Here is a 16,178-nt window from a genome sequence, read left to right as displayed (position 1 = left end):
GGGGTGGGGGGGTGGGGTGGGGGTGGGGCATCCATGCAGGAATTTACAGAAAAACAGAGGAACAGAGATGTTTGTCTGAAGGAAACAAGTGAGGAAATTCAGACAGCGAAACGTGAGTACCGGGGGACCTGAGGAGGGCCGGACTGGCCCTTCTGAGCCGGTTTTGGCCGCCGCGCTCGGGGGGAAACGTGGACAAGGCTGCCGTGCTCACAGACTCTTCCTTCTCCTACACAGCACTTCTATGGCGAACTGCATTCTCTGGTTCTCAATCAGTAAACGTAAAGACAAACTCCTGGTGCTACCGAGCCAGAGTCGCCACCCTCGCTCACACAGAGGAACCCCATTGGCTCAGATCTGTTCTGACTTTCTAACAGAGACTCGGAGAGACAGCGCTCCAGATTGGATTCTGGACGATCGTCATGTATCAGTCTGTCAGGTAATCCGATGATCTCATAAAGACAAAAAAAAATAAAGAAAAAGAAAAAAAATGACACAAAATTACTACGTTTAAAAAAACAGTGAGTGACGCTTGTTTTAAATATTTAGTGAATGAAACAAAAAAAAAAGAAAACCAGTGTTTGTTTGCCTTGTACTCTGGCGTGATGCCTCTGTGTTTTTTAAATGCCTTGGTATTGCACTTTCTTAGGAGTATGCAGAGTTTTGTTATTATGATTACAATTACTATAGTCATTACTACTCTCGTGTACTCTCTACTGTTTTCCTCCATTATTCGTAAGCCTTCCTAAAGGTACACACATCATGGTGGACAGAGACACAGAAGTAAGGAAGTGTATGTAAAGAGTGGGGGAGAGGCAGGAAAAAAACGGACGACAGGGGCTTTCTGAAGCCCTGCGAGCCTTTCAGCTTCAAGATCATGTTGCTGTTGTACATGGCAGCTGGTGACAAATTCTGACCCCATCTCCATTAAGTCTGTGGCCGATTACCTGTGTACTTTCACACAGCAATTCAACTCTTCGCAAGATTGGCTTTGAGCAGAGAGACGTCTAGTTTAGTAAGGCAATATTGTTAATCCCTGACTCTGGCGAGATGCCCCCCCTGCACTCCCACCCCACAGTCCCCTATATCCCACTCCAAACTCTTTCTTTTTCAGTGGGTACATCATAATGTGCTCCATTGTCCAATCAACTGTGTCGAGGAATTAGAACTTTGAAATTGGCAGGCGCTGATTGCAAGCAGGATGGGGGTTTTGCTGGGTACCCGATACTGCAGAGCACTGACTGCGCACTCTAGTGGCCGAGTGCAGCGACAGCGCCAAGTAAAACAAACCGTTGGGTATTTTAATTCAGCTAACCATGGGACCATAATTAGCTCTATGCCAACACTCCAGCCCGATCTGCCGCCATTTCCTGTCGTTCTCCCCTCTTCCTGTTCAGCGCAACTCCCAGGACTCAATTTTTAAAGCTTTTCTTAAAGGGCACCTTGGCCTGTTCCATGGAAAATTGTCAGTAGTTTACTGTAAGTGCAGTTGTCATCTACTGTCTGTATGGGATCGGAGCTTGAAATTAATTTTTTTTTTTTTTTTGAGGAAGAAAAGGCTTATAAGCATTTGAAAGAGAACCCCAGGGGGAGTGTATGGCTTGATGTACTGAGTGCATTTCACGTAAATGGCCCTTTCAAGGACTGTTTATAAATGCTTAGTAGGGCCAACCAAACACTTGCCTAACACTTGGTGTGTCTCACATGCCTAACTCCCTGGGTTTTGACATCTCCTCGAATGATCCTGGGTGCCTTTTAACTGTCAACGGGGAGCTTAAATTCTCAAAGGTGGGAAGGCAATCGGCTTGGATAGGGGACACAAAGAAAAGCAAACACAGGTCTATTTTGCTCAACATCACGTGGTGGGAGGTTGGTTATTTACGGCTGCCAGGTTGTTACAGTTTAGAACAGACAGGACCGCAGTAAATCAAAAGCTGTGTAAAGTGTAATCACAGTGGAAAGAGCTGAAGTTAGGTGGCCGTTGGGATGATTAACTGAGAGGTAATTTGAAAGGAGTGCAGTCCCTCTTTCCCCTTCTGCGTCAAAAGCACTCTGCAAAGTCTGACAGACTGCTAAACCCGAAAAGCTTTAAAAAAAAAGTTCCCCTCCCCCCTCGGGAAATGAAGGCAAGCCAGGCGGTCTCGTAAACGAAAACTGGCGATTATATTTTTGTTATTTCTCGTCTGAAGGATGTTTTTGAAAGAATCCAGAGTATTAACGCAGTGTCCAGCAGTATGAAATGTAGCTGTGAGCCTGGAAGCAGCTATGTCTTGCGGATGTAATGAAATTATATCATTAAAATAAATTATTTTTCTTGCTTATCACCCGCTTGCCGACTGTTTGTTTGTTTTATTTTTTAGAGGGGACACGCTCCTCAGATACCTGCCCCCCTCATCTGACTGCTTTCAGTTTGCTGAAAATAAAACCAATTTATTAAAAGCAAATGATACGCTGACTTTCAGCCTAGGGACCTTCCTGTAGCTATACACCAATAATTGCAAATAAACAAAATTGTATCCAGGGGTTCATTATTTAAAAGAACATATATATCGAAGGCCTTATCCTCATACACCCATTTCTAAGACATTTGCTGCATTTGCCATGTTGTCAGTACCCACTGAGTCATGAGGGTCTTATATTTTTTTCTCCAGTAGTCAGAACATGTATTAATATCTTTCTTGTACCTTTCATGCTAATATTTATTTCTTTGAACTTAAAATAGGAAACATTTTTTTTAATTTAATGTTATGAGACAGTACTAGTCATCATTGACTCTATCACAAGCTTATGTAACGCGCTTTGACAAGATATGGTTATACTGCCCTCTTGTGGTTCTGTGATTGTCAGCGCTCATTAAAAAAAGGCTCACTATGCAGATAAACCTTTTGCAGGGAAATTTGCAATGTTTACATCTGACACATTCTGTAACCACAACATCCATTCACTTTTTTTATTCATGAGTCCTACTACTGGATTTTACTGGAATAAGCAAATTACTAAAGGTAACCTCAGCAGTCTGAAATGATATCCCATTCAGTCCAGAGAAAGAACAAAAAATTCAAATGTTGTCCATGAGTGAACCCCCCCCCCCCCCCCCCCTTACATGAAGGTCAGATGAGTCTGTAGCTTGCAATGTGTGATACTGCCTGTGTCCAGTGAATTGGGATCCATCATTCAAGTCTCTCCGCTGTGATTATATACTGAAATGTGTTAAATTTCTGCCTACACATGTTGTGTAACTGCTTTGAGCCAACATAAATATCACAGTGGCATGAATAAGTGAGTATTCTCCTACTCTGCCAGCCCATAAATAGAGCTGTATTTGCTCCTGTGATTGAGCAGAAAGCAGGGGCCTTAAATTTGCCTTAAGTCAGAATGGATCTTGTCCAGAAATCTGGCTCATCCACTCAGCTTTGCCAGCTGAGAAGCCACGATGCGCATTGGCTGAAGCAGTGGCCAGCTCCTTGCGTTGCGGGTTGAGTTGGTGCCAGTGATTCGTCAGTCGCAGACTCGAGGTCACACGTTGGCCCAGTGCACCTGCCGCCACTCTGGCCCGTCCGGCTGCTGCTCAGCACTCAGCCACACCCCCACACCACCAGGTGTCACATCTCCCTCTGCATTGACCCAGGTCATCATGCTAACAGCACTACCTGTTGAAGCCTGTACGTAAGTGCTGTTAATGCCGTTACTCTGCAGCCTCCCCACATAAGCTTTTAATCTTGAACCACAATGAATAAAACGCATGAGTACGTCCACCTACGTTATATGATGCGCCTGGGTTAGAGCTAAGGTTTGTGCAGCTGTTCATTATTAATTGATTTCCTTTAGTTCGCTGATGCTGTCCAATTTGGCTTACACATTGTTGCCATATAAAGCGACGTGGAGTAGTTATTGCAGAGACTTGGAAGTGGGTTGTAGTTTTTGGTGGTTTATGAGCAGATCTGACCTCAGCCGTATCTCCATGTCTCAGTGTCAGTCACCTGCATGGGTGTGAAAGCTCTCGCCCCACACAGTACCTGTTTGGAGGTACACACAGACCTGGGGACATGAACTAGGGCTGTTCAGTGTGGTGCTGATCAGCAGCAGGACTGTGTCTGTCACCCACTCAGCTGTTGCCAGAAAAGCCATGCGTTGCACCATCAGGAGTTAATGCCCCCTGCGTCACTGCAAGTTGGGGGGCACGTTTCCTGTCCTCTTCTGAGGGATTATTCCTCCGTTTCTCCCGAGAAACCAGCAGAGCTGGGCCTGAGACGGTCTCCCATCCCCTCCCACAAACACACCCTCCCCTCATCGGGAGAGAGGAACGAGCTCGCCAGGGACAGGGCTGCCAGCTCCTCACACTTCCTGTTGCTGACAGGCGCAGCCGCTGCGGCTTCTCAGAGCGTCTGCCTTTATCTGCGGCCGTACACATGCAGCAGCTCGGCACAGGAAAGACCGCTATCGCCCCCGGAGAGAAAGAGAGAGAGAGAGAGAGAGAGACGCCCCGCACCACACCGCGCCGACATCCAGCTGGGCTTCCTCCCAGCTGATGGGCAGCACCTCCAGGCTGACGGAGTGAGGGGAGGGGAGAGGGAGGCTCGTGCCGAGACGAGGAGACCAAACCCCGTGCTCAGCTTTCCCTTACGGCTCTCGCTCCTCACTCTCTGATGGATTGCACGGACTGAAGCCGACCGTGATGCAGACAGAGGATCTCGTGCGCCAGGACATGCAGTTTTACTATGTGGTAAGTTTTGGAAAAGCGATCTGCGAGCGATTCGACTTTTCCAGGGGCTTACCAGCATTTACTCTGTGGAGTTTGTGATGTGAGCGCGCTGATTAGGAAGCACATAATCAGCCAGTAATTATTCGTCTAAATTGCCTCGTTCCTCACAGAGGGAGCCTCACTCCTGCCCTACTGCCTCATCCACGCTCCTCTCAGTGGCACTTGTTCTCTCTTTCCTACCACCCTCTCAGTGGTGTGTCTCTGTGTCACACGGGCAGCACTGCGTAATACCTCGGTAACTGATTGAGTGTAACACCGGGCTTGGAGATCAGTTGGAATTGTACAGCCCCTGACTCCACAAAGGTGCCTGCTGTGCCCAGGTTGTGCAGAATGCCTTTTTAAAGAGGAATCCAGTGGGGATCTTTCTGCTGTTCAACCATATATCTGATCACAATGAAAATTCAATAATTACCCTTGTCCCAGATGGTGGTGGTGGGGCAGTTAGGGGTGTGGCTCTCAGGAGTTCTTTGTGTCCTTGGAAAGAGGCTAAAATCTGTCGGTGAGGGGTGAAATTGCATAATCTGAAGTGCCAATGCCATTGCACACGCATTACTACACAAACACCAGCTATTCAACGGTACTTTTCACTCTGCAGCACTGTTGTTGTAAACCTCTCAAGTTTTCACTCTCATGGACAGCGGTGTAGCTGACAGCACCATGTCAGATGGTGGAGTGAAGTCAGAGGGGGAGCACTGCTGGACTGCTCTCATAGTGTAACACACTGTTTTACCTTCAGCTGTGCAGCACTTCCCCAAAGTGGCCATTGCCTTCTCACTCACGCCGGGTCCATTCTTACTCACAACATTCTTACTCATTCGACTGAAATAAAGCACACCACTGTATTCCACTCTGTGAGCTCTCTAATTTGATATTTGCTCAATTAATATTTCACAACTGGGGATTGGGGTGCATCCATTTCCAAGGTCTTTTGGCAAAGGGGGCACCAGTTAGAAGCGTGGTTAAAATTGCTGGCACCACAGCCTGATATTTGAGAATATTTGATGCAACCCTCCAGCGTCAAGCGTGTTGCCCAATGTGTCGGGGATGGAGCTCGATATAAATAACTCCATGTGGAAGGGGGAAGTGAGGAAGGGCCTTTTGCTGATTTATTAGGCTGTCGGGTTTTAGTCACATTTTACTTGCCAGCAGGCATGCGTCGTTTTCCAATCAGGTCCAAGAGCGGAGTCTCCTTCCCATCTGTTGTGAAGCTGGGCTGGTGAGATATATTCGAAGGATTTGTGGAAAGGAGAGGTATTTAAACCCCACTCGGCGACCCATGAATCCGGCATCATTTTTTATTTATTTATTTTTTTTATGTGGGACAGCTGGTGTCCAGCTCAGGATTAAGACCACAGTATCACTTCCTGTGTGGTCGGTGAAGCTCATCAGCCAATGAGCTTACAGTGCAGATCTTAATGAAGTTTCTGAGAACCGCGTAGTCCAGACCTGTGTAGCGGCCGGGCCACCTGCTTGGTCCCCTTGGCGGCTCTTGGTTCTCATTTAATCACGCAATAATGCCTGCATCTAGTGCTGGATAGTGCTGGATCTCATATGCTTTTACAAATAAGAGACAAGTGCTATTTGCTGTTTGTTACAATTATTTGTGGCAATAGCACAATTTCATGTAATGCTACGGCATTCAACAATGGCCTGTCAATACACAAATCAAGCAATTTATTTCTTTTTTCATGTTAGTGTAACACCTCAACCAATGGAATCATTATGGGGTGTTTTTTGAAGCAAACCAAAAAAGTCACTTCAAGAAATTAAATACAATATTTATGCAATGTTTATATATTTATTATTACAGTATTGTATAATACAACCTATAAATAAATATAACTGCAGACTGGAGCAAATGATGAATGACTCGAAACAGACGGGACCAGAGACTGAGCGGTAGAATCAAACAGCAGCAGTAGACAAAAGCAGTAACCCAGATAACAGCTGGATAACAAAGCAATCGCATTACAGAGCAGAAGCAAATGACAGAGCGATACATAACAGACAGCCTGATACAGGCAAGATGAGAGAGTGACAGAATGGCAGAGGCAAAACAATAGAGTCAGATTAAGGGGCTGAAGCAGCTGCAAAACAATATATCGTTCCAATTTTCCAATGATATTAACATTATGGGATGATTCAAGCAAGATAATAACCAATGTAAAAAATAGCAGGGAGGAAAGCTAAAATGATCATAGCCAGATTGTGTCATTGTGAAAACAGCAAGCTCTCTTGCAGGGAAGTAGTATGAAGTTGGCTTGGTTGCATTAGAGGGACTTGTATCTAAGACCAGGACATCAAGCCAAAGCCAAAAAAGACAAAGGAAACCTCACTTGACCCCAGAGGCAAATCCGACCCCCACCTCTTCCTGATAAGACTTAAATCTTAGGGGGATCCAGACTGGGGTACCAATCACTGACTGCGTAGATTCCATTCATCCTAGAGTTGATTGGACCAGGCTGGATTGTCACGGGCACAGGGACAAGTAGTCAGCCTCATCCAAGCGCATGAAATCCCAGATGGGGGAAATACTGTAAATTCCTCAATGATATATTATTTCAAAGCTTCTGCATAAATCTGTTGATGCAAACCTTACCAGAGGAACTGAAACACATCAAGGAGCAATAAATAAATATAAGAAAGATGGAAAAAAAAAGTTTTTCTTACAGGGAGAGCTAAAACACAGCAGCTTGTCTGTCTGTCCATAGTAAATTAATAGCCATCCCTACGGGCTCGTAAAATGTGTGTTTTGTTAAAATGCCTGGCACTTTCATTTGGCAGCTGGTGGAAATTTCTCCAGTGTCTCCTTCTTCATTGCTGTCTACAAAGATGAGGAGGACAGAGATATAAGAGATGTTAGTGTACCTAGAGGTTTTTTTTCTTGTTGATACACTTTTAGTGAGTTTCATACATGTACATGTGTGTGTATATGTATGTTTATGTCTATGTGGGGCAGCAGTGTGGTGCAGTGGTAAGGTGCATGGCTCTTAACTGAAAGCTTGCTGGTTTTTTCCCTGCCGGGGCACTGCTGCTGTACCCTCGGGCAAGATACTTACCCCACAATTGCCTCAGTAAATATCTAGCTGTATAAATGGGTAAAAGCATAACCTGTGTGAGTACGTCACTCTGGATAAGAGCATCTGCTAAATGACGATAATGTAATGTAATGTAATGTAATATAATATACATTTTTTTATGTCTGCGTGCTTACAGGTGTATAGGAATAACCAGCAACAGCAGACATTAGCATTTAATGCAACAAATAGTAGTTAATAATGCTTCCTGCAATGTTTGAATCATTGATTATGTCTTGTTTTCTGTTAGTTCATTCCTAAAGGTATTTATGTCCTTCGAAATTGTCAGACTATCAAGGTAAATGTAGTTCATGGAAAAAAAATCCACCGCACACTGTAGAAAGTGAATTAACACATTTTTTCTTATTCATAAATTGAAGTGTTTCAACATAAAGTCATCCAGACTGCACCAGCTGATAGAACAACATTTCTGGTCAAGCTTTCATAGTAGTATTTCACCTAGACAGGGCATAAATATAAGTACAAATACATAAATACTGATTTCAACAAGGCCCACACTCTCAAATGAAATTTAAGATGACAGATCAAAAAATATTTTGTGTTCATTGTAATCAAGAGAGAGATTTGAGGGTTAATGTATTAATTAACAAATAAATCAATGCTATCTGTGGCAATCTCCCCATGCAATAAGCACACATTGTGGAAAAAAAACATGTGCACGTGCTTCCTGAATCCAACGCGAGACCCCCTGTGCATCAGCACAGCAAACGGGAGCATCAAAGCCAACCGCTGGCTCTCCACTTCCCCCTTAAATTCCCAGTGCAAGGATTACGGCCCGGCCCAGAGTGGTCCCTTTCAGAGCTTTTATCACAAGATGGATGAATGAGGGCACAGAGAACGAAAAGAGCTGACTTTGTGGTCACTTCCGTCACCTTTCGCACTTCCTGGTTGAGCTCGGGCCTCCTTCTCGTCCAGTGCGCTCACACACTACACTGCAAAAAAAAAAAAAACACGAAAGGTGCGTACGAGCCTGTACGCCCCAGTAACAATGATTTTAATTGGACTTAATATCATCGCAAAGGATTTTATGTTTTTTTTTTCTTCCCCCTTCTTCTTTCCCTGAAAGTAGGAATGTGAACAAAGCCGACTTAGTTCAGACGTTCAGTGATCTTAATGATGGGATCGGCTTAACGCTGTCCTCTGGTTTGTCATCAGAACGGTGTAATTCCTCGTTGAGCCGAAAATGTACTGCTGACCCGACATTTTCAGACAGCATAAAAAAAAGCATTTTAATGTTAGCCCGCGTGTCTCAACATTGATTATGCAGCATTAGTGTCAGAGTTCCAACACTTAACTGATTGGAATTTTTGGCTGGATTGATGCTGAAGGTGAATAGTATTTTGAAGTCAGAATTGCAAGTATATGGCATTGTATAACAACAAGCAAAAAATGTTAAATGTCATCCAACATTGATGTACTACAAGTTAATTAAGTTATAAAGTTACAATGAGATGTCTTGGCATGCCTTAACATGCCACAGTAATAATGATATGAGTACCATTGCTTAAGAATGAACTCACTTGCAGAATATGATGGGTTTGTTTCCTTGATGTATTTGTTTAACCGTGCTTACATTTAAATCCAGAATATGGGTTATTCCGTGGAATAAATGATTCAAATTGGGAAATCCATCTTCGAATTCTGAGTTCTTCACAATTTTCAATTTATACTGTGACTACCTCGGAGCAACAGAAACTTTGCATGGCATCATAGCACTGTGAAAGTCTCTTGTTTGAGGTTCATTGTTTTTGCTTTTTAGATTTTTGCTTTTGCTTTTTGGGAAGTCTTGGAAACATAAGAAAATTGTTTAAGTTATATCAGTTGGGAAACCAGATATGGGAGACAAATTCTCTTGTAAAAGTGCTTGGTCTGAATTGAATTGAATTGAATTAAATTTAATTGAATCAAATTGAATTGAACTGAACTGAAATGCAGTGCTGAAAAGACCATTCAGTTACTGTAATATGGCAGAGCATGACATTCATAGTAACCTTTGCACCACATGGGCAACAGTGTAGCATGGCAGAGGACTCAACTTTTAACTAGCGATGCAAGTTGCAGGTTCAACTCTTGTGGTGTGCTACTGTTGTATGTTTGAGTAAGTTACTTAATCTACATTGCTTTAGGAAAACATCCACTAGTATAAATGGGCGACACAACTCATGTTTTTGGAGATTTCAAAGGTGGTCATGTTAGCATGGTGTGGGTGAAGGAAGACTCTTTTTGTAGCTGTTGACTGGTTGCTCTCACCACAATAACATTGAATAATGCACATTGTGATGTTGATGTTCAAAGCTTGCCTGAATGTTTCAATGTAAGGAGTGGTTTTACGGTGCGAGTTTCCAAATGTTCAAGAGTAAGATCTGAATGTTACATTGCATCTGTTGTTTCAAAGCCAGCATGAGACATTGAACCTGACATCAGCACATTCATTGTATTTTGTTCAAGACTTAAATACAACCATACTATCAATGTTCAGACATTAAGAAGGCTTCTGATACCTGTAGTCACATACTCACACTTTTTCATATTTTTCATGACTATGTTTAATATTTTACACATTTGAGGTAATCATTTCAGCTTTGTAGAGAATTATTTGTGCTTCTCTGGTGCATTCCGGCATAGAGTGACAATAATGTGAGCATTGACCTTTTGAAAAAGAAAATTACATCTGCAGAAAGTGGATTTAAGAGACTGACTTCATTCTTATATATTCATTTCATGTTATTTTTTATTATTATAATACCTCTGTTTTATGAAACTGTATTTCAAAGTGGATAAATAACCCACCCACAGTTTTGCAGTAACGCATATGTTTCTGCCCATGATCCCTCACGAAAGAGAAAAAAGGCCCACAGCAACCAAGGCAGCCATGTGTCACCACTTCAGTGCAGGGCCACTGTATGGAGGGACCGAAATCCTGTTGCTTTCCAAAGTGATGTAGAGACACCTGTACACAGTTGTGGCCAGATCATCTCCCAAACAGTAATCTGGCTGCTTTGGCCTGAAGGCGTCAGAACCTGCCACACACACATATTAGCTCAGTGCTTAATAATTAGCATAGGGTAACATGTCAACCCTGGGTCCACATTCCAATACAGGCTGGCCAAATGAAAAACAGCGGGGTTTGCTAACGTGAGCGCACTGATGCACTGAAGGACAGGGCAGGAGCGTTAAGGCATGAGTTCCTCAAGATGGGGAATCTTAGTCTGTAGCTCAGAGAGCTCATTGTTTGGCCGCAGTCCAAACCCTACAGCAGGCCTACCCCCATTACTTAAGGGTGTGTTCTGTCAAGTCACGCCTCAATCTGCTCCAGCATGAGGGCAGAAGCCCAGAGGGGTACAATCCATGTTGGTTTGTGCAAGCAGACACAAGCAGAGGGTATTGATTGTAATGCAATATGGATGGAGATCACGGTTAGCATTTAGTTATGGGAACACTGGGAACAGTCCCTGTAGAAATAAACTGCTATGGTGGGCTTCTCAGTTGTTCCAGTTTGCACACCTAGCAAGCTAATTTTACTTCAGGGGGAGAGAATTTCAGTCTGCTTCTAACTGGAAAATAGCCTGTAGCAAGTTACCTAGCAAGGTGCTGGCAATGGGTGACGCAGAAATGTGTTTCATACAAGTGCTTGCTTGTGCAGTTCTCAATCGAGCTGTCGGGAACTCTTCGAGTACGACAGGAAAACATCAGGCAAGGTGGCCTCGTCACGTGTTTGGAGATGGTAGGCGGTTCATCTCACCTAACGTTTACATCAAATTATATAGAAATCAGTTCGTTGAGATATAGTTTTGGCAGAGAGAAAGAAGGCGAGAACAGAAGACTTCCGCTGCCCTTAGGCTCGGAAGCCTAAAATCGGCTGACACCCCTCATTTACGAGAGTTCTAAAATATGCGATCGTGCGTGTGGATAGAATGATAACGCTTTCGGGGTCGTGCTTAAACTGGGGACGTGAAAAGTACATGTAAAGATGTGAATCCCCAATGATCAACCGATTGGAATTTTTTTTAAAAAAGCGTCCCAGAAAATATAACCGGCTGGTAATTGCTACTGTGTGAAGACTTAAAATTAACACGTCTATTTCAGGGTGCGAAAATGTTGGCACCGGTTGAAATGATTGATGGCTCCTGCGTGGTGTTTTAGTTCGAATGGTGTTGTGCTATGTTGATCGCGCATCAGACGGTGTGTGTGCCCTCCTGATAGCGCTTGCCCTATGCTCTTGGTGCCCATCAGGTGTGCGGAGCGGTCTGGTCTGTGGAAGCGCGGAGGAAAAGTACGACAAGAGACTGCAGAGCAAAGAGACCTTCAGCCAGGCGGAACCGCGAGGGCGCTCTCGGTGGGTGGAGAATGTCCTGTTTAGAAAACCGTGGCGTTCTCAATGGAGGCTTTTCTAAATGGCATTTCCTGTGTTTGACCTTTTGGGAGTCGTTGCAAGACCAAGATGGTATAACCAAGTAGAGACAGGTTCCAGGACCGGGAGATGTGCTTTTGCGTCCGCTGTCTATTAGTGACCGCTGTCCTCGGCAGTGCAGTTTACCTGAACAGGTATCACTGTTAGGGTGTCACATAGGGAATGAATTGATCATTGCCCATTCTAGAGAGGAGAGTGCTTGTATTAAGCATCTTTAGGTTCTAGTGTTTTACTGCCTTTGGGATGGACCGTTTTTGCTCCATTACTAAGCTGCTGTGGAGGTCCTTCCAGATACACTCCACTCTTACAGTAAGTGTCGCCCTCCTGAATGCTTATTTTATTATGTACTGTCAGTGTTGTCCATGCAATGAAATGCAATGAAAAGGGAAAGTTTATGATATCTACAAGTAGACATCAGTGCTGGGCAATTCCAGCTCTCAAAGAGGCTTTCCAACAGTCATCCTGGTGGAGTTTGTGGACTAGAAGTGAAAGTATTTGACTTTTGCCAGCTGTAATGACAAACCCTTCAGAGGGAGAACTGGACTCAGCCAGTCCACTGTAGCCTGTTCACAGCCTCTGTACAGTGAGTAACATCCTTGATAAAAAGTATCAGCTCTAGTAAACATATGCAGGTACATGTAAGGTATGAAGATACAGTATGTGTTCAGTACTATTTTTACTCATGAGATGTTGATCCAGTCCTTGAGGTCACCAGATCGCAGGCTTCTCTGTCCTCTCTCATCATTTTCCCGCATAGCCTGCTGGTTTATAATAGGGGCTAATTTTAACTAATTGGTCCGCAGGAAGGCATTATTTATGAGAGGAAGTCTTGCTGTTTTGCGTGAGACTCATCAGAATTCGCTGATGGAAAGACCAGGAGTAAATTGATGTTATTGAACTCAGACGGAAATTAATTAACAAGTTATATGCACTGTTGCTGTTTGTTTTGTGACCTTTTTTTTCTGGAATTTTTGGGACGGAGCGCTTCTCCGGAAGGCGCCTCAGCAGTGCCGTGTCCCCCCACCTCCAGCCTGCACCCAGCCCAGCACGCTGGGCCCTCGGTGTCAGGGATTGTGGGTGGAGAGGTTCCGATAATAGGACATCCCTGTCGAATCACGCTCTGACGCATCCTTATCTTAAACCGCACATTTTCGCATTCTGCGTGTGACATCTTCCATAGTGGTATCGCTGCACAGTAGGAAGGTTGGCGTGCTGTTCTGGCCTGTGAGGGGCCTGGCAGCTGTTCGGTGGGCCTCTGAACGCTGCCATCCTGCCGCTGTCTCAGTGTCGCCCTTCGGGTGTCAGCTGATCCTCATACACTTCCTGTCTGTGGCATGACTTTTCCTGTTTTTTTGATTGCTCCTCTGTCATACAGTAATGGAGGAGGGTTGTTTGACAGGTAGCTTTGACAGCTTCTTTCCGTTGCAGTTCAAATGTTTTCAACGAGAAATGAATTCAAGGTCATCTCAAGCACAGTTATCCCAATGCTTGTTTTAATTCCGCGGTATCACCTTGGTGAATTGCATGTGTAATTACAGGGGAGGGTTTAATGGCTGTTTGGGAACTTTGCTTGTAACTAGGTGGTTGCAGGTTGAAATCTCAAATGGTTTAATATAATGGTGTAGTTGTAATGGTTTGGTTGTAATGGTTTAACGCACTTGCTAGCATTACCTGCTAGTTGGTACCTCGCCTGGCCAACTTTTGGAACTTTGTCATGCAGTACTTCTAATATTGTTGACTCTATATAGTCAACAATATTTGTGTTGTACCTCACTACCTCACTACCAAAGTCGCTTTGGATAAAAGCGTCTGCCAAATGAATAAATGTAAATGTAATGTAATGCCATCGTACTGTATCTCTGAGCAATATGCTTAGTTTGAACGGCTTCCATAAAGATTGTAAATTCATAGTATTTTAAATGCCAGCTGTATGAGATGGCCTGTGTAAATGTGTACTCAATGAGACTCAGGCTTCTACCTCTGATGTACTTCTGTGTAATGATAGAGTTAAGTGGTCCACCTACAGAGCTTGAATCAGAAGTATATGAAAAGCTCTTGCTTCCAGTGTATTTGTTTGTAAATGCACTTTGGAGCAAGCCTCTTGTTGTCCCTTGGCCTGTTACTCATGCATGTAGCATTATGGTCCAGTGAAAACAGACATCATACCTGCAATCACTGCAGAGGGGCCTTGCTCCATTTACTCTGTGAAATTGACTTCAGCGTTTTTTCTTCTTTTATTTTGGACATGTTGGTTGAAAACATTGGAGATGTTGAGTCAGACAGTAACTCTTAGCTGTTGTGTTCCTGTACAGGCCTAGACAGAGTCCTTTCTGTGGAAAGTTCCTGAATTTGGCTTTGAGTAGGTAATCTGTGATTATTTTAAAAAAACTTAGGTTCATCTTTCACAGGCTAATATTCATCAGGCTGTGGAGGATTTACACTGTTTGTGGTTCTTCTTTATTATTATTATTATTATTATTATTATTATTATTATTATTGTTGTTGTTGTTGCATTTTTATTACCATTAGTGATGTTTTATTTCCTTCTTTGGGGAAGAGAGGCTTGTTTGTCTCATAATGAACCCAAGGGACACTCGTTTTTATCATCAAGGAATACTTCAATTCAGGGATATTGGAGCTACCATTTTTTATGGTAGTGGCATACTTCTGCCTGCAGAGGGCAGCGAATAGCTCTCAGTAGTTTGATGGTTTTCATTTTGAGCTCTGTCATGGTTATGTGCGTAGTTGCGCTACATCTGTCCACAGTTAGTCAGTCTAATCGAACACAGCCCTCTTACATTTCGTGATTAATTGTGGCTTTCTTTCAGAAGACGTATTGCAGGAAATGGTGGGTATAGAGACGTAAGTACATCTGGCTCCGCAGCAGACCCCAGAGTACACACAAAAAGATCTATTCATGTCCCACTACGTTTTGCTGAGACTTTTTTTTAGTAGCACATCTTTTTTGTGTTTGTTAGGCTTTTGCTTTTATATCTTAACCAGGAATGCTACAGACTCATAGTGCAAAGGGTGGTGTGCCTTTCAGGCGCCAACTAATGCTCACCAACTCAGAAAAATATGTGTCTCTAATTGTGCGTGTGTATGTGTATGCTAGTGTGCGTGAGTGAGTGGATGGTGGTTGGAGACATTCTGAGTTCTGCCATTCAGCAGTGGGGTGAGTGGAACCCTCTCTGGACTCACCACTTGTGCTGTTCTGCTGTTGTAACGCAGAGTGTGTAAAGGTAGACAGCTGGTCTCTTTATATGCCACGGGCCCCTACCTGCCCCTTCTTCTGCTCGCCCCCCTCAGCTATGGCCTAGCGGCTCCTGGCTTTATCTGATCACGGGCCCCCTCCTGGCAGGATAGCAGAGATCCCATGTTCATCCCATGTCCTGGGATGTGCAGGTCACCTGATCCCCCCGCATCCACCCGTGTCCTCCCGGCCTCTCGGAACAAACAGGATGAGTGCGACTTGGCTGCAGGGTGAGAGAGATGAAAAAGAGGCCGCTGGGCTCCTTTCATGTCGGGCCCTGCCAGGATATGAGAGATCAAGTGGAAAATGTTCCATTCTGCTGGCCCGGGAGGCCAAGGATTCGTGCGCTCCGTTTTTTTGTTTAAGGTGACCTTATCAGTTATACACTGCGGAGAATCGGTTCCTGCTGTTTAGAGCGGGGGTTCAGGAGCGAGCGTTGTTTTGTCAACACTAGGAAACTCTTCTGACGGACTCATTGTTGCAGACTGACTCTACTCGCTCAGAGGAGATTCACTGCAATGTTGTGTAAAATAGGCATCAGAGAAGCATGCAAAGTGCTTGAATGTTTCAGATATTACGCGATAAACTGAAGTCATGGGGCAAACGAGTGTACACAGATAAATATGAAGTGACAGTAATGTGTTGTTCTTTAAATTC

General features: G+C 44.0%; 1 protein-coding gene across 3 annotated transcripts in view; it reads left to right on the top strand.

Moving 5' to 3' along the window:
* Positions 1-4,344: 4,344 nt before the first annotated feature.
* Positions 4,345-16,178, top strand: part of arhgap36 (Rho GTPase activating protein 36) — a 34,803-nt gene continuing 22,969 nt past the window's right edge. The window contains exon 1 of one of the 3 annotated variants that reach the window (XM_036548113.1): positions 4,345-4,720. In XM_036548113.1, the coding sequence (XP_036404006.1) occupies positions 4,673-4,720 (48 nt within the window). In that variant the 5' untranslated portion in view covers positions 4,345-4,672. Of the gene's footprint in view, positions 4,721-12,123; positions 12,194-12,514; positions 12,578-16,178 lie in introns of those variants that run through there. The other 2 variants (XM_036548116.1, XM_036548115.1) reach the window with 2 other exon arrangements.

This window comes from Megalops cyprinoides, chromosome 16 (assembly GCF_013368585.1).
Source record: "Megalops cyprinoides isolate fMegCyp1 chromosome 16, fMegCyp1.pri, whole genome shotgun sequence".
In the NCBI taxonomy this organism is placed as follows: Eukaryota; Metazoa; Chordata; class Actinopteri; order Elopiformes; family Megalopidae; genus Megalops; species Megalops cyprinoides.
The sequence above is the reverse complement of the archived record's forward strand: the minus strand, read 5'-3'. Positions and strand labels throughout refer to the sequence as shown.